This window comes from Leptinotarsa decemlineata, unplaced genomic scaffold, assembly GCF_025532065.1.
Source record: "Leptinotarsa decemlineata unplaced genomic scaffold, Ldec_3_MD MMD2_P_RNA_scaffold_6, whole genome shotgun sequence".
Classification (NCBI taxonomy): domain Eukaryota; kingdom Metazoa; phylum Arthropoda; class Insecta; order Coleoptera; family Chrysomelidae; genus Leptinotarsa; species Leptinotarsa decemlineata.
This window is the reverse complement of record NW_027412533.1, coordinates 17,862,721-17,882,035: the sequence shown is the minus strand read 5'-3', so window position 1 is coordinate 17,882,035 and position 19,315 is coordinate 17,862,721. Positions and strand designations below refer to the sequence as shown.

The 19,315-nt window shown below is 33.8% G+C and overlaps 1 protein-coding gene across 4 annotated transcripts in view; it reads right to left on the bottom strand.

Moving 5' to 3' along the window:
• Positions 1-620: 620 nt before the first annotated feature.
• Positions 621-19,315, bottom strand: part of Fas2 (neural cell adhesion molecule fasciclin 2) — a 117,013-nt gene continuing 98,318 nt past the window's right edge. Inside the window, exons 7-9 of one of the 4 annotated variants that reach the window (XM_074170066.1) lie at positions 16,414-16,609; positions 11,187-11,294; positions 621-2,429 (exon numbers count right to left, since the gene is read on the bottom strand). In XM_074170066.1, coding sequence (XP_074026167.1) covers positions 2,318-2,429; positions 11,187-11,294; positions 16,414-16,609 — 416 coding nt within the window. In that variant the 3' untranslated portion in view covers positions 621-2,317. Of the gene's footprint in view, positions 2,430-9,535; positions 9,692-11,186; positions 11,295-16,413; positions 16,610-19,315 lie in introns of all 4 variants that reach the window. The other 3 variants (XM_074170068.1, XM_074170069.1, XM_074170070.1) reach the window with 3 other exon arrangements.

Below are 19,315 nucleotides of genomic sequence, written 5' to 3'. Positions count from 1 at the left end.
AATATCATTGACAAATGTCTGGTTGATTTTTTGGACTGTTTCAATGTATAGAGTACGAAATTCTTTATGGATCAGTATATACCACGATACAGTAGAATAAATATTTATTGGGATATGGAGCTACAAAAACACATGACATTGAAACGGACAAAACTTTTGAAAAAAACAAATAGAAATAAAAAACCGGGAGTGCTTTGTGCCTGAATTTCTCCTGTTCTTCTTTCATTTCAAATACACCCACTAAACCATTGTCTGTTTCATATAGTGGACTTGAACGTCATGCAAATTAGTGAAGCTGACTCCGTGGAAACTTGAGTGATGCCTCTAAGCCGAGGCGATCTGACCGAAACCACAAAGTGCAGCTGGCTTCTGTTGATGACTCCCTGCATTTCCTGCAACTAAGTATTGCCTGACCTTTCATTTGGCTACACATACTGATATCAACTGAAGAGTTAAATCATGTGTCAACACATGTCTGCAGTTTGCATATTTTCAGAGTTGTCAATCATTTCCAAACGCTACAGTAACATTATCCTGAAGAACTTCATTCAAAGGTGGGACTTTGGTGGGCCAACTGTCGTTGGCTGACTGAAATATATGAAAAATAAAAACACGTCGTGAAAGTTTAATGTAATCTATTCCATATAAAAAGCTACCCATACAGATATTTCATATAAATACAATAATAACGTCTAAATAACTTAGGTAATGTAATATACATAATCAAATGATAAATTTGAAAAAAATTACTTCTTGCACAAGGTACTAATAGTGCAAGTCTAATAATGAAATACATAAGATTATTTTAATACTGTATTCTGTTTATAATAATACCATCTTCATACCATTTGAACTATAGTTCGTGAATGTTAATTGAGATATAAAAAGTGGAATATGAACTCAATATCCCCACAGCAAGTCAATAGTTTTTATATTTCATCTCTGCAAGTGAATCATAAGATAACAAATTGTAGGAACAGGCATTGTTACTGTATTGTGTTCAATCACAACATTAAGTACTGTTATAATAAAATACGGTGATAAAATATACCTAAAAATTTTTAAATATACAAAGTGATACATTTATACAACCCACAGCTATATTGAAGCTTTGGCAAAAACACTAAATACATTTAAGGCTAAAGATTTAGGCTGTATGTTGGCAAGCTGTCATGTTTTGATATACCTACACAAATATTTCATGATTTCGGAAAGTATTTGCTATAAATTTACATAAAGATGCTTATTGAGTAAAATGTTCCAAGTTATCATAAGGCAAAAAACTCTGCTTGTTGAATACTATGATCACAATTTCATCTCTTTGGGAACCATATTTCATTCAATATAAAATAATTGTTGAAGAGTCATATTTAAATAACAAAGCATTTCCCAAATTTTTGGGATATAAATTGGTCAATTTCTGACAAATCATTTCAATGAAAATCCTGTGATTGGTTGAACCAATAGTTAGATTTGCGACAAGTAGTTGTATTTACGTTTTGCATGATGGTTCACATCTAGAACTTTCACGAAAAGCCGTTTTTTATCCATAATAATAAATAAACAACTTTCACACTACGAATTTTATTCAAGACGCGTTTCACTTCACGGTAGTTTCAGCAATCGGACTGATACTTTGAACCAGTTTGATGTACCAGTACAACTGATGAAACTACCGAGCCGTGCTATGTATCTTGAATAAAAATAATAGTATGAAAATTATATTTTCAATATCATGGATGGTGTTATTAATTTTCATCAAGTAACGAATCAGTATATTCATAAGCCATAACTTTTTGAAAATGTTCACAAAAATTTTCTTTATGTCATTTTCAATTAGGTACTTATCATGTATCTAATACTAATGTATGAATCTCAAGGAATGTGTTCGTTGCAGCTTGTTCAATCAAAAGATAATTTTCTATAATATATGTGTTTTTGATGATGATGATGATGAGTAGGTATTTCGTTAACAGAAAGCATATGAAATCATATTTTATATATAGGTGATATTTATATTGACAGCAGATTATGGAGTGTTCGGTTCATTCTGAAATACACTACAATCAAAGATAATTTCAAAAATTGAGATGAACTACTTATACAACAAATTGTGAGTCAGATATTCGTCCAACAAATTATTCCGTATATTTTCAATCAATATTCCAAATCTGAATGTGAGCATAACAAATGAGTTTTTTATCTGATATATACAGTGCTCATTTCAAAGAGAGAGGAAATCAAAAGTTTTTGGTACACAGTAATGTCACGAAATTGAAATGTCATCTTTGAACATTTAAGTTTCTGGGAACTCAAATTAAACAGCTGAATGTTTCCCGATAATTTCTCCTGGCTTTGAATGAACAAATCTGCCATCATATTCCACGGTCATCGGTTTCTCTTCTGGTTTAAGAGGTTCTCTTTCCTCCCTATCAACAAAAAATATTAATTAGACACACTACATACGAATGAATTGTAAATAATCACATGCAAGTAATATCAGGCAAAATATGTTTTCATTTCTACTGGTGTACTCAATCTGATTATTGTAATATACTGTTCCTATAGGTATCCTGGTGAATGATTGATTCTATTGAATAATAAGTGATAATTAAGTTTAGACGAATGATCAGATCTAGAATACGTAATGAAAAACAGGTCAGGCTTTACATTCCCATTATTTCTCATACTTCATTTTATTGATATTTCCACAATTCTTAAGTTGAATATCAAATTGCTTCTAATGTAACATTCCTATGCCAGCATTCCCAACATTCTGTTGTTTCATTTATCCTAGCGAGGTTATAATATATTGCAGATAGAAAAGTAGTTATTTTTACTGACCATGACTTCGTTTAATCTCTATATATCATATCAGATATGTTTTAATTGTGATATTCTCCTAAGTTTAACTTTTTTTTTTCTTATTCTAATTAAGGGACCTTACAAATAAAAAAATTCGTAATGATCAGTGACCCTGAAGAATATATTCGATTATGTTATTACTTTCATAAAAAAGCCATTAAAGAATATAATGCTCAGTTTCATCGATACCTTTCAGATCAAATTAAAAACCGAAATAACTTCAACTTGAGCTATCGAGAGAAAAATATCCAGTTTTATCATGAAATTACAAAAACAAAACAGTAAGGAAAAAATAAGATATAGTTAGATTCTCCAGATATTTATATCATTATAATAGTCTCAGATTTTTATGAGAATAATGAATCCATCGGTGGATAGTACATGAAGTGTTTCTCTTAAAAGTTATCAACAAAATATAAAAATGTATGTATCAATACATCAAATCCCTCATTAAGTCAATGGATTTCGTTAAGTAAATTGAATAAAAGAAGTATTTTGAAAATGTCATCTGAAAAAATTCAGACTGAATTTTATCAGACACGAAGACTTCTACATCTGTTTAAATAATAGAAAGATAGACAATAAGTGGTCATTCACCAGAATATATAGAGATCTTTTCATTGGTACACTCTACAACTTCGTAACATGAAAAAGTTCTTATATATGTATTCGGAATAATAATCAACAAATCTGCCTGAATAAACTCTAAATCATGCATTTTGAATGTATCAATTGTTTTATATTTTGTTATAATTCATAAAGCACATAACATGTTTTTGTGTAGGAAAACGAGAAGTCATCAGTAACAATATCATGATTGCTCAGTGTGTGTTCCATACTCATCCATTTTTCACAGATATTCACCAAGTTGTGAAAGTTCGCAATGATTGTGATTGTTTCTGCTCGTGAGGTTATATTCTTCAATGGGAATTTTCCATTCCACGGTCTTCTAGTAAAGTTACAAAAATAAAAAATGTTTGAAATAGTACCGAAAATAAATTGTGCTGTTTTTCTACAACTATTACTTTCAGAATTGTTAACTGAACTACTAGTCTGGTTAGTGAGTTGAGACATATAAAACTCCTAAAATGAGGGATAGCTCATTAGTTTCAGAATGAGATATTTTTTCCTACTACTTGGGAGCCGTCTGACTCGTTCATTCCTCTCGAGCCTACGGGAAACACTGTAGCCTCATGAGCTCATTGCGCTTTGGCCCCATCTTTTTCATAACACACATTACAACAGTATTGTTTCCTGTGATATTTTGTACAGGTTTCTTCCTGAATGTATGTCATCTTCTTCTGGAAATAATTTTGGTTGTCCTTAAATTGTTTACCCCATGTGATCCAGTGCCTTGCATCTGCATAAAATACGACGATTTGTCTCAGTCCCTTTTTGCATTGCCTGTAGCAAGGGTTTTTATTGTAAAGCTTTTTTTTTGTTGAAGTGTTTTCTCAATGAACGGTGTGAATGTTTTGATCCAATCCCTGCCTTATTGAAGCAGTTCTTCAGTTATCTTCTCAGACGGTTCTGTACCTAAGATTTTGGTATTCCCACAGGTGGTTGAAGACTTCAATATGACTTTTTCCCAGAAACTTATCTCTTATAAAAAAATACCCCTTCCAATTGAGACAATACTTCAAACTTCAAAAAAATAATGTTGGATTTTTTTTCAAAATTGTTATCTGATTGCCGTTTTAGTTACTAACAACGACAGTAATTGATGTTAGGTAGCTACTTTTTTTATATACCCATCGGCGGTAACTCCACCTTGTCGTGGTGATGGGGCTTGCGTGCTTTTATGATCCTAAGAGCAATGCCAGCGGTAGATTACCTACTGGTAGGGCCTCCCTTGCTGGACGGGAATCCCACGGTGTAAGCCTATCGTGCCTAAGGAAAATCTCTTTATTGCGTGATCGTGCCGCAAACATGCCAGTTGGATATCTGGTAATGATATAGACCTTGTCACAGTAAGGGAGCACTGCTGTGGCTGACCTACTTTCTGCCCTAATCGTGGGAATTACATGAAGAATAATACAAATGAAAACAACAAAAATACTGATATTTCTGCCACGCCGGACATTAAAACCACCCATCTCGTGGAAATCAAATGAATGAAAGCTGGAGCTGGAATGAAAAAGTTGGAGAAGGGGCACTTGTTGGTAAGGAAAATCCTGTTAAAAAAAGAAACGTTTTAGCTAGGACTCCCCCTAGACCATAAAAATGGATTCTCATCAGCTGATGGAAGTGCTGAGGCAGATTACAAGCCAGGGGAAGTCATCAGAGCAAGTTCTAAAACAAGCCTACAAGCCAAAAATGAAAATCTGCGAGGTAAGTAGTATTTTGAGGTTTTATTCAATATTCCTGACGCAAAGTACGGAAACTGTGATATGGAGCAAAGAATGAGATGAAGAAAACAACTGAGAAAAGACGGGACATACGAAGACTTTTGTGCATATTCATTAACGCATCGAAAATTTACAGACCACGGATGCTTCAAATGAATATCATCTTGCTGTGTACCAGTAAAATAGAGTCCAAGGATAAAAATATAAATGGAATCATAAGGAAGTTTGACGGCAGGAGAGGTATTATCCAATCTTTGAGCAAGACATGGTAGTGAATAATAAGTCAGACAAGCTACTTTTTCATTCTCTAGCGAATATAAAGGAACACGCAATAAGACAGAACCTAAACAAGCTCGTCATTCCTGAGACAGGTGGTCTCCTTGGTCTGGTATATCAAGACCATAACAGCGAATAGGCAAGAACGAAAGGAACGATACGACGGAAAAGAAGCATGAGTAACACCCAAAAACGTAAATTACAAAACCAGCAGGCAAGAAACCCCAGACAGGACGTCTTATTGGTACGTATGGAAGAAAAATCATAAGCTGATCTGCTTCGAAAAATAAAAGAGACAGTCAACCCTTATGAAGTGGGCGCTGAAATCAGGCAAATCAGGAAGAGTAGAAACAACGAAGTCATCTCAACAGTTCAAAATAGATGGAGTGAAGCTGAAGCACTGAAAAAGTACCGGAAACTACGACTCATCTACTCAAAATCAACAAGACTATACTTGTTAGGGGAATGGATGAGGTGGTGACCGAGAATGAAATTCGCGTAGTAATTTCAAAGATAGATTATTAAAAAAAAACTGAAGAAAATGGCGCTGAAAAATCACTGGAAGCTCAATCAGCAGAAATTGGCTGGAGACTCTCTGAGAGGAAAAATGATGAGCGATATTTCAGGTGTTGGAAGCGTGGGCATCTGAAAAAGCAATGCAGTGCACTGGGCCGAATAGTAAACAACTTTGTATAAAATGTGGGAAGGGAGGCCATATGGTGGAGGAGTGCAAAAACGAACCACACTGCCTTCTATACAATCTGGAGGGCCACCAGACAGAAACTCGTAAATGCCAAATAATCTCAAATATGATAAGGTCGGAGGCATCAGAAATTCATCTCGATCAGGATAAGAATCCTACAAATCACTACCAACAGGAGTCGACAAGCGCATGATCTAGCGACAAAATGACAGAATGAATAGTAGCTACTGACCTGGTTATCATAAACCAAGGAACCTACCTTTATCCACAGAAGTTATGGTTCTAGACCTCACAATCTCCACAGCTCATAACATCATGAAATGTGCTGGATGAAGAACATCTCAGTGACCAACTGTTTGAAGTCACGGAACAAAACCAACTACATACATCCAAACATACACAAGATTGGCAAAAAAAATAGACCGAGAGAAGCTCTATTCGATACTGAAAGAAGTGGAGAAAAATGAGGCTATACTTTCCCCAAATAATTTCTCAGAAAACCCTGTACAGATATGTGACAAGGTTATGCCGAGAACCAGAAAAAGAATCTGCAAGGAACCGGTTTACTGGTGGAATCACGAAATTGCTAGCCTTCGAAAAGAATGTCTTAAGAAGTGAAGATAATATACAGGGAACTCTAGAACAACCTCAACAACGGCAAAGGACATTCTGTGAGGGAAGTAATGAGGTATCCGCTCCAAATAAGTCTCACAATGGACACAATGAATGAAGTAACCAAGTACCTCTTTCCGACTCATGAGGAGGTAAAATTCATTTGTGACAACAGATCATGCAGATTTTCCCACAGAATGAAAAATAGCTCTGAAAAGGAAAGGTGACAGACCAATTGAAAATATTTCTTCCTTTAGACCAATTTGCCTACTGGATGTAGAAGACGAGTTTAATGAACACCTAAGGCTCGAGCGCATCAACGAAGAACTGGAACGAACCGGGGGACTATCAGCGAACCAATATGGTTTCCGAAAACGGCAAACCACGGACGCAGTAATAAAGTGATACTTTGTGCAAGGGAAGCCATAGCTCAAGGACTTCTCTGCGTTGCGATAACGCTAGACATCAGGAACGCTGTCAATAGTGAAGTTGATTCTGAACAAACTGAGAGATAGAGGGATATTGGAGAGCCTGATTGGTATTTTCTTATCGGAGAGGGAGGTAATGCTGGAGAGCGAAGAAAGTGTCAAATCTATTGAAATAAGTAGTGGTGTACCCCAGGGCTGGATTCTGGGCCCAACTATATGGAACATCCAATATGACGACTTTCTGAAATCGGAAATGCCTGACGAAATAAAACTTATCGGTTTAGAGGATGATGTTGCCGCGATAGTGACAGCAAAAACAGTAGACCTTCTGGTGAATTTGACGAACAGAGGACTAGTTCGTATCTCAAAAAAATCAACCGGCTGCGCTTGAAATTGGTTCCCGAGAAAACTGAAGATGTCCTACTCTCTAAGAAAAGAAGACTGAAACCACTAAGTTTCGACATCCAAGGAACAACGCTAAGACTTAGCAAAGCTGTGAAAATTTTTTTCAATAATTTACTTAGGTTAAAAATAAAAAGCTTCATCAATCATTGAAAATATATATTTTCTTTTCCATATTACTATCGATTCGTTTTAAAGGATCGGCAGCTACATGAAAATGATTTTTTTGAATTTGATGAAACTTTTTGACCAGGTATTATCATTCATTCATTCATCCAGTTGGTTCCTGAATTTCTTCAATTCTTAATTTTGATATTTGAAGAGTTTAAATTAAATTTTTTCATTGAAGGTCCAAAGTGGGCGTGTCGTGCGCAAGCCAGATTACCCGTTTTGGGATGTATTTTCAACCTTTTGGGAAAATTATAAATACTGGTCCTACCGTTCTTACTACCTTATATTACTAGGGTCACTATCTGTGACCCTAGGGATATAAAGTAGGGGGAATGACACTGAACAATAGGAATAATAACGAAATACTAGGAATTAATTAATTGACCCTCATTATGTAAGATATAGATTTGTCTAGATGTATATAAAAACATTAATACAGAAGAAGTTTTAGTCGTCTCCTGATTATGCTAAGTTTGTTAACCAATAGATTCATTTTACAAAAGAAATTTCAAATTTTACTTATCAAGATTTTTTTTCTTCTTTATCTGAATGAAACTCTAGTGTACGATGTATATATCTATGTAGAGTTTTGATTGATGTTAATTACCCTCTTCCTTTCTTCGGAAGTTTTCCACATGTTTTTTATAATTATGGAAAAAACGAAAAAGCTCTTGAGAAAAACTTTCCCGTCCAGAAACAAAAAATCTTTTCAATGAAGAATTTGGGTTATTCTCTTATATAGATACCTCAATCTTAATCGAATACTCCAAAAATGGTTTGTGTTAGGCTCATGCAATTAAAACAAACGACATTTCCGAAATCAATATTTTCAACATTTTGATCATTCCTATCCATAAGTCTTTTATCCACAAGACACACACACATGATTTTTTTTCAAATAAGATGTCTTGAACACCATCGCATTTGGTAGAAGGAACACTGGCTTCTGTTTTTACAGCAGAATGCATGATTCCAAAAACTACAGTTCATATGTGGTTTCAACACAGTGGTGCCACGTTTACAGTGACCGCTCCATACACAAGTTTCTGTAAAAGAATCTCTATATGGAGAAACATAACACCTCAACAAAAATTGTATGGCCTTCTTTTTTTAATAAAACGTTTTCAATACTGATGACAAGATTTTTCGGAAATATCAATCAAACAATGAATATTTCATTTTCATAAGACTATTTAATATCGACGTTCATCTCAATAAAAAAATACAAAAATTCAACGTTCACAAAAATAATAATAATATACTTAATAAAACATAATGCGTGTGTTTGTTGATTTTCTTACCGACAATGACTCATACAGGCGCAGATAACGATTTTACGTTCCGAAACTTGTCTATTAAGTGTTTTAAAACATCGAATTAAGTAGAATTTAGTCAGTAGATAACGCTTTAGAAAGCTATTGTATTGCGAAACACGTGTTGCGGTTGCTTGTGGTTTTGTAGACTGCCTTGTGAAAAACTCACCATAATGTGTTACCTAAACTCAAGGAGTCTTTAACAATAATTTGTTCATTCCTTCATTATAAATGCCAGTCTACAGTTCCAAGAAAGTAATTCACAGGCAAGGTCGAAAAATTTTTTATAATCTTTAGGTGTAAGTTTATGCAAATCGAGAAAGATCGACGAGCAGTAATAATTCCTCTGAGCAATCTACAAGAGAAAGTAGCTGAAGTTTGTAGAGTTGGTATCACTACTGTGATAAGCATACTTACCTAAGATAAGAACAAGACATCTGCTGCTCCCTTCAAATCACTAAGGAAAGGAAATCCATGAACAAACCTTCAACTTCCAAGAGATCAGTTGATGAATTTGAGAGGAAATTACCAGAAAAATCATTTACTTCTATACAGCTATTCATGAAAGAAGGCCTACAATGAAAAGAATAATTGAAGCTATTGAAAATGAAGAGGGAATTAATTTTACAGGCAAGATTGATACTTTTAGAAAATTTGTAAAATGGAATTCTGAAGGAGTAAAACAGAAGCCAATAGAAAAGTATTGATTGAGAAATTTGACAGTGAATCTATGCGCACTGGATATTCACGAAAATTTAAAAAATATAAGAAATAAGGACGAACCATAATATATTGCAATGAAACCTACAGTTCATATATGGTACCAAATGCTTGGGACTTTGCGTTGGCAAAAATAAATTTTTGAAATCCCCAGTGTCCAAAGGAAGACATCTTTCCATCATACATACTAGAGGTGCATCAGGATTCTAAAAATTCAACACAATGGTCTGAAGATGAATTCATCCTTAATGTTCCAAAAAACACGTTATGTTATGGATAATGTCTCCTACCACAATATTCAGGTTGATTCCAGTCCAAAGTTTTCATGAAAAAAAGCAGCGATGCAGCTATGGCTAACGAAACGAGATATTCCATATGAAGCCAATGCTTTGAAACCTCAATTATAAGTATCAATTGATAAACATAAACCAGCTTATAAAAGATACATTGTTGATACTGTACCATTCGGACCTGAACCCCAAAGAAAAAATATGAGCACTAGTAAAGACTGAAGTAGCATCCGGTAATGTTTCATTAAAATTACCTGATGTGCGGAGGCAAACAGGACACACAACTGGTAAAACATTTGCAAATTCTTAGGGAAGATTGAAGAAGAATATTTTGAAAGAGGGCACATTATGAATGACGTGCAAAAATTCATAATGAATGTTGGAGAAGATACCAGTGAGAGTGAATCAGAACTGTCTGACAATGAAAAACAGAATACGATAAATTAGTTTGCCAAATTTTACAATAATTTTATTTAAAATGCCGTTATAATAAAATTGTGTAATTTCAACTTTTTATGTGAGTATACCTACTTGTAGTTTCCTCGTTTACCTATCAATAATTCATCTACTTATATGATAATAATTTCTACTAGATCAATATCATACTCGACAAGTGTGAACTATTGGAGTTCTAATAAACGAATACTTGTGTCAATGTTTTCACTTTTTACTTGAATAATTTTGTGTTTCTGACCATAGAAGCGATGCACATATATTTTCAAAATCATATTAGCTGGTAAGAAAATCGAATACCTCTATTATTATTCAGATACTTTCTTGTTAAGTTAGTTGCTTTGTTCATTATATATTTCTGAAATTAATCTCCCCTAAAAATACACCCCTTTCAATTTAAACAAATAATCAATTACTGAAAATTGATATAAAGTATTGTTTCTCCATTATAAAAATGAAATTTGTTTTAACATTTTTAATAATTGTTGAATCACGTGAAAGATGGATGAATAAGTAAATGTCTTATTACTAGTGCTTTTAATTCTGGATACATAAAATAGTAACTTATGTAGTTGCATTCCAGCATGCTACAAAAATGATCTTACATAGGTGAAGAGGAGAGCTTGATAGGCTGGGGCAGATTGAGGCTGCTTGGATGTGCGGGCGCAGCTTTGTAACTGCAATAAGGCAGCGGAAAACGCCAACTGTATAAACTGAAATACCCTGGTATGTATGTGTGATGGTTTTTGGGTCAAGCATGACTTATAGAAAAAAAGGGCATAAGGCTAAAGTGACATTTACTTGTCTGTTCAAGATATTTTCAGTAGCTAATATGGTAATTTAGATCAGTGATCGTTCAATAAATAAGCACAATTAACATGAAGAACGAGTGGTAGTTTTGAACTGAATAAAAAAAAAAGATATTTATTTACTAGAATAGTATTCGTTTCAGAGACTGAGATCAAGAAACAAAATTGCTGATATGTCTACTTTTGAGTTGATCTTGACAAATGCAACAAAAAAGCTTTTTCCGCCGTCCTCAATTGTTACATTTTCCTAACGCGCATTTCATCAACCAATATGAAATGGTTATGTGGTTAAATTTATTATTTTGCGAGCTCTGTTACTTCAGCGACGCAAAGTACGAAAATCGCATTTACAAAATGCCAAAATCAAGTACTTTTTAGATGCTTTTCAGGTGACGAAGTCAAAAATTAGGTGCTCTGTAACTTACACCGCAACTCAACACTCAAAGTTGCGCTGCTAGCATTATGTAATGCTGGCAACGCAATGAAAATAATAATGAAATAATGAATGTTAAGGAAACACTATTAGATGCTTATTAAGTGCTAAACGGTGAGTATCGTTAAATTTTCTAATTGATAAACAAAAGCTTATAAACTAAGCGTGGTTTAAAGTCTAATCAGGTGCTTGCAAGAAATTAAGATGAAAACGACCGTAAATAACCGGAAAAAAATGCGGGCACCTGGTTTGATAAAAAAAATTATTATTGTACAATGTAATAAGTTTTCAGCGAAAAACTTAAGTGAGGATAGGAATCATAGTTAGGAAATTTTGGTATGCCTATATTGTAGTCAACAGAACAATATCTACGAACTGATAGAATCTGAAAATTTTGATAATTGGAAAAACCAAGTGGAGAAATGCAACAAGGAAACTCGTGGACATTACTTGCAAGCTACCTACTCACAAAATGCTTTTTTTTTGAAAAATAAATTATCAAAAGTTCCCATTTTGAAGGCTGGATCAGATACAAGTCTCCGGGTTGCTTGGAAATACATTTTTATCCAAAAAGTAATTATAAATTTGAACTATCATTGAGAATGATAGAAATATAGAAATCGGTGCATGTAATATTCACATGCTATTGAAGACAAACTTCTTTAATGTTTAAAATACATATCACTGAAACAATTAAACTCAACTAAAAATAAATATGATATAATAATTCATTTATATATACTATTTATATACAGCCTCCGTCGTTTTATCTAATCTCTTTGTTGATTAAATTGGAGAAGTATTCTTGGTTAGATAAAATTTTTCTATGAATGTTGAATAAGAACATGTCATGTAGTATTAAATGTTGAAAAATGTCGCAAACGGTAGAAAATTTCTAAAAAATGTATAGATACCTCATTTACTACAAAAGTAATAATAAATGATTGAATAAATATAGTTGGAAATTTACAAAAAATATTACTGTGCAATTATAAACAATGTTTTCAAAACTGTTGAATTTTTATTTTTCTTCTGTGTTGTAATAACGGTAGAAAATGGAAAATAACAGGAACACACTAACACGACTATGACATTTTATTTATACACTACTTCAACTACTTGTTACAATGAGTGGCGTTGCCAGCTTTTCATTAGATGGCGTGACCAACGCAAAATGATACATCATAAAACTATATTTGTTAGATATAATTCTAACATTATGTTAGTACTGACGACTAATATTAGTTCCTAGTTTTGAACAGCGGAAACTATCTGAATAGACTGTAGAATAGTAAGCGTTACTTCCGTTAGGCAAAAAAACTGAGTTACCCTCATGTCGTGCCTAAAAAGATTTTTTTCTAAATTATAAACATTATATTAGTAGGTAAGTGTATTTTAATAAGCAAATAGTAAATGATTTTTTTTTTATTTTGCAGAGAATATAGTTTTATTAGGGATTGTTTCGTACAAAGACAGTGAGCCAGCACTAAATGATGAAGCTATGAGTCTTAGAGAAGTTCCAAAAACTGTACAATTACCTACAATTGCATCACCATTGATCCTAAGATCAATAATATCATGCAATTCTCTACGACAGTCAAGAAGTGCAAATCAAGCAAATTCAACAAAACAAATAAGACTATATTCAAATTACTGTTTCCGTAACAATCAATGGACTGAATTAAAAAAAATCGTCCTAAGAGTCATCAAATTATTCCGCAATTGATAGTGTATACTAAATAACTTCTCTGTACCGAATATAAATGTAAAGATGAATAATAAAAATGGATAATTTGATTTAACATAAGAAGTGTGAGATATCATCTGAAACAGACTAAAGAAAAGATTTCGAATTTTTTATTTTTCAACTATAATAATAGCAAATATTTGTCCTTGCCGGTTATTAGAGCTTCATACATCTTCATATGTTAAGTCGACAAAAAAGGATCAGAGCTTCTTCAATAAGAAATAAATTTCCGACAAGAACTGAAGCTTCAAAATTTGATTCAAAATCATTTTCGTAGTACTACTGAAAGAAAACGGAAAAAAATTGTTTTATGAAAAAAATTGTTTTACGTGTTATTTAGAAAGAAAATTATAAATTCAGTGACCTCCATAAGAGTTGAGATATCGAGCTGCACTTCTGAAAGAATTTTTGTAACATTCTAAAAAAATTCTAGATGGTAAGCGAAAGACTGTTTTTATTGGATCACTCTATTCAATATAGACAAACCAGTTAAAAGTAGTCTTGCAACGCCCGCTAATAAAAAATGACTTTCTCTCCAATTGTTTTTCGTAAAAATGAGAATCAAAACGTTATTTTATTCAATTCTAGAAATTTTCACAGAAATAGATTATTTTCAGCTTTCTCAGACGTGCACTAAGGAAGTGAATCGGATACCAACCCAATAAAGAACATCAATCATGGAAATTTTGAGCGCGAATGTCAATAGGCATTATGGAACTCGGGTGTTCCATGGACATCTAATGAGCACTTAATTAGCATTTTATTCTCGTCCCCTTATTTATTGGGCCATGTACTGTAAGAACTCAGTCCATCAGGCATAGTGGTTTTCAGATCCATAACCCCCATAGGCATTATGGAATCAAGGATTACTATAAATATCTAGTGAGCACCTAAATAGCACTTTATTCTAATGCCGTCATGATAGTGAGAAAATACCAGAAAAACTCTGTACATCAGTCATGATGGTTATCGGGCCCATAAGCCCCATAAGAATTATGGAATCTAGATTTACTATAAATATCTAATGAGCACCTAATCAGCACTTTATTCTCATGCCCTTCATTATTGAGTTACGTACTGTAAGAACCCATTCCATCAGTCATAGTGGTTTTCAGATCCATAAGCCCCATAGGCATTATGGAATCTAGGTTTACTATAAATATCTAGAGAGGACCTAATAAGCACTTTATTCTCTTGCCCTTATTTATTGAGAAAGGTACTATAAGAACTCAGTACATCAGTCATGGTGGTTTTCAGGTCCATGAGCCCTATAGCCATTATTGAATCTAGGTTTACTATAAATATCTAGTGAGCACCTAATTAGCACTTTAAGCATTCCAAGACTTTATTGCTAATTGTTGATTTTTTCGTCAAATCAGGTATCCCGGATGTTTTTTTTTGTTTATTACGGTCGTTTCCATCTTAATTTCCTTCAAGTACCAAATTAGCACTTTATTACTATGCTTAGTTTATACCTGATTGAGCATTCATCCCCGTTTTCGAGAGACCTGATCCTTAGATCTGTTGTTTAGCGAAATTTGAAGCTTTTGTTTATTAATTAGAAAATTTAACAATCCTCACCGTCAGCACTTAACACCTAAACACCTAATAGTGTTTCCTTAACATTCACTATCTCATTATTATTTTCATTGCGTTGCTAGCATTACATAATGTTAGCAACTTGCGTTGCTAGCATTTCATCATCATATAATAAATGAACTGTTCCTAATTAATTTGCTTTAAATGTAAAAGAAGATAATGAAGATGATATTATTGTTATTATTGTTTAAGTACTCAGTTGCGGTGTAAGTTACAGAGCAGCTAATTTTTGATTTCGGTACCTAAAAAGTACCTAATTTTGGTATTTTGTAAATGCGATTTCTGTACTTTGCGTCGCTGGCGTAACAGAGCTTATTTTGCGACCAATGTAATTTTGAAAAAAATCCTGTAATATATCAATATATTTTCGTATTTATATAACAAGGCCAATGTCGAATTTTATTTTGAAGAAGAAATATTTCAAGGGCATCTATGCACATGCATTCATCTTGAATACACGAAGTTTCACTTGTTTATTGATCCTCTGAAGGGCTTATATATCTCACTCAAAACAAAAATTCTTACTTCCAAAGCGAGCACTGTTCTCAAACACTAGAACTGCAACACTCTTTTTGATGCATGTCTCACAAACCAAGTTGGTGTCAAGTCTACTTCATCTCCTTAAGATGCCAAGTTGATGAGTAAAACGCGCCTCGAGGTGAATGTTGCAGTTCTTGTGTTAGAGAACAGAACTTATTTTACGCCAGAGGTTCCAGTTGTGCCGTTAATTACACTGCTCGCGAATTTTTTTCATAAAATCAATCGATTTAAAATTTGAGATCAATTTTGTTTCTATAATCAATTAACGCCTATACGACGAACCGGTGTTGAAAAATTGTACAGCAAACTTCTAATGACGCCATTTTTTATGAAATAGAAATTTGTCAATCAAAAATAATCATAGACTAAATTCATTTTGATAAAAATGAGAGACGTGAACAAATAATTCAATAATTGATCCACAGATCCAAAATGATGCATATTCCACAAAAACTTTACAATTATATCATTCTGAGAAGAAGCAAAAATACTCACACATTGGTACATGGTCTCAACACAATATTTTACTGAATTCCATCCAATTCAAAACTACGGAAATCGGTATTTCAAATCTTAATGCACATTGTGAAGTCAGCTTGACAATTTGGGAAAAAATATAGTAAATGTGTAATTGAAGTAAATAGTAACCCCATTACTCAATGATATCCAGAAAAATCTTCGTTAGAAACATATTACTTTCTCACCTTCCCAATTTAGGATCCTCTTCATCTGCTTTTTTGGATTTTGAATTGCAGCACATCGCTATCACCCCAAGTCTATTAACTGAATAGCAAGTGATATCTAGCACAATCAAGACCAGGAGTATAGCTGCTATTACTATACCAATAATGGCAGCGCTGCTCATTGTTGGAGTTTGAACAGGAACAATGGGGTCAATACCTAGATAACAAAAATTTATTCTGTATTTCGTTGAAACTTAAAAAATAAGTGAGAAGTCATTACCATGTGGTTTGTGTTTTATACTGCAGTTATATTGTGAATTCTTATATTGCATTATGACTTCAGACAAGGATGAGAGCTATTTCTGCATCTATGCAACTCAAATAAATATTGACAGTCCTGTGTTTGTGAAAAGAAAATTATTAAATCGGTCGGTAGACAGCTGGTTCGACGTGGGTGCTTTGTTCTCTCACTCGAATTGACTTGCGTGTTGGTTGGTGGTACAAGCCCCAGTCTGAACGATGGATTTTCACTTGTATTTCATCAGTTCAGACTTCCATTGTCTAATATAATATAAATTAATTTGAAATCCCTGAAAAAAATCAAAAAGATTAACCGAAAATAACAATGTTATTAAACAGAAACCTGAAATTGCAAAGGAATAACATACAAGCAACAACAAAAAAAATTGAATTATTAATAAAAGCTGAAAATTGAAAAATATTATTAACAAAAAATGAAAATTAAAAATTGAAAGATTCCAAACCAAGTTACGTCACGATGTTTCGATTGTTAGTATCCACAATCGTCTTCGGCTGATAACGGGACTTATTTCTCCGAGATCTGACTATTTATAGGTAATTCGAGTGCTTTCACCTATCCCCTGTTCCTCTCTTCGCTTCACTGGTTTCAGAGGGAGATGACGGTTTGGCGGGAGTTGGTCGTTTTTCGCTTGATTAGAGGTTTCCATATGTTACGTATCTCTACGCTAGCTTGACTAAATGCCATGTTGGACAACATATACTCGGCTTCCTCGAATTTTCTCCTAAACCAGTGTTCCTCTTTGTGGATGATTTCAGCTTGAGCCCACTTGATGTTATGTTGATGAGTACAAACATGCTCTGCTATTCCAGATTTGCTGATTTCTCCTCGCTGTGTGTGTTTCTAGTGCTCAGCAATACGAACTTTCAATGGCCTCTTAGTTTCACCGATGTATGATTATCCGCACTCGCAGGTTATCCGGCACTAGAAACACACACACCGAGTAGAAACCAGCAAATCCGGAATAGCAAGGCATGTTTGGACTCATCAACACAACATCAAGTGGGCTCAAGCTGAAATCATCCACAAAGAGGAACACTGGTTTAGGAGAAAATTCAAGGAAGCCGCGTATATGTTGTCCAACAACGCATTTAGTCAAGCTAGCGTAGAGATACGTGACATATGGAAACCTCTAATCAAGCGAAAAACGACCAACTCCCGCCAAACGGTCATTTCCCGCTGAAACCAATGGAGCGGAGAGAGGGAATTGGGGATGGGTGAAAGCACCCGAATGACCTATAAATAGTCAAATCTCGGAAAAATGAGTCCAGTTGTCACCCGAAGATGATTGTGAATATTAACAATCGAAACATCGTGACGTAACTTGGTTTGGAATCTTTTAATTTTCATTTTTTGTTAATATTTTTTAATTTTCAGCTTATATGTTATTTCTTTGTAATTTCAGTTTTTTGTTTGATAAAATTGTTATTTTCGGTTAATTTTTTCAATTATTTTCAAGGATTTCAAATCAATTTATATTATATTAGACAATGAAAATCCAAACTGATGAAACACACCACGAAACATTGTCAACCACCTTCAAACAAACGATTTTCACTTGCTATTGTGCAACCCGTGTTAGGAATCACACGTTAAAAGGTAAGACCTCGTTAATCCTTAGCTCGCACAAGTTTCGACTTCTGAGGGTTGTCGTTCGTAGGGGTGCGACAGCTGGTTAACGGAAAAACAGATTTCAAACAGTTTTTTTTAAAACAGATAGTCTATATGGTACGGCTCCGAAAATGAAACAGATCGAATATCTTCAAAACATATTTGTTAAAAAAATGCAAAATGGAAATATTTTTATCATATCCTCAAATCTCAAGTGTTATACCTCATCCCCCACCCCTTAATGACCAGCACAGAGTAATACCATTGAATTTCCTGACAAGAAGCAACCAGAAAAAGCATTCGAAAAAAATATTTTCTATTTCTGTTTTTTCTACAATTTCAAATAGTTTGAATATTGAGAATTAAAAAAATGAAAAACTGCTTCAGACATGACTTGAACCCACGACAATTGGCAGATTGGTACTCGAGTCCAGTGTTCAACTTAAACTTGTTTATATCACAGATCTGGTACAAATGAGTGTAATATGAAGCTGTCTGAGTGTCTAACTACTATCGATTTCTTTTCCAAACGTTTAGTGGTGTACAACCATTTTCATTTCAAATTTATGTTTTAATATGGGAAATTGGTTTTCCCAGATTTGATATACCTATTCTTTGTGTAATTGGTATCAAAATTCACAATATTCAATATTGAATTTTTGACCATTAGAAGTGAATATCAGTGGGCCTGTACATGTTATGACCCCAATTTGGTTTAATTTGTAGCCTGGGTGTATAACCTTTGTCGCGAAAGCCTTAACCATTTTTTCATTCCAATTGTTACTGTTACTTTTTTCCCCGTGAGGGTTGTCCAATAATTGACTACACTGAATAATCAAACTTAACTTTATTTCAATTTAAATACGACAATTACTTCAACTAAAACTTCAACTGTTATTCGAATGCATATCGCCTTACTAGATCGCTTCGCGTCCCGCTCTGTAACTTCCACTTGACTGTCTCGATATGCACGCAGCTAGCATTTATATATCG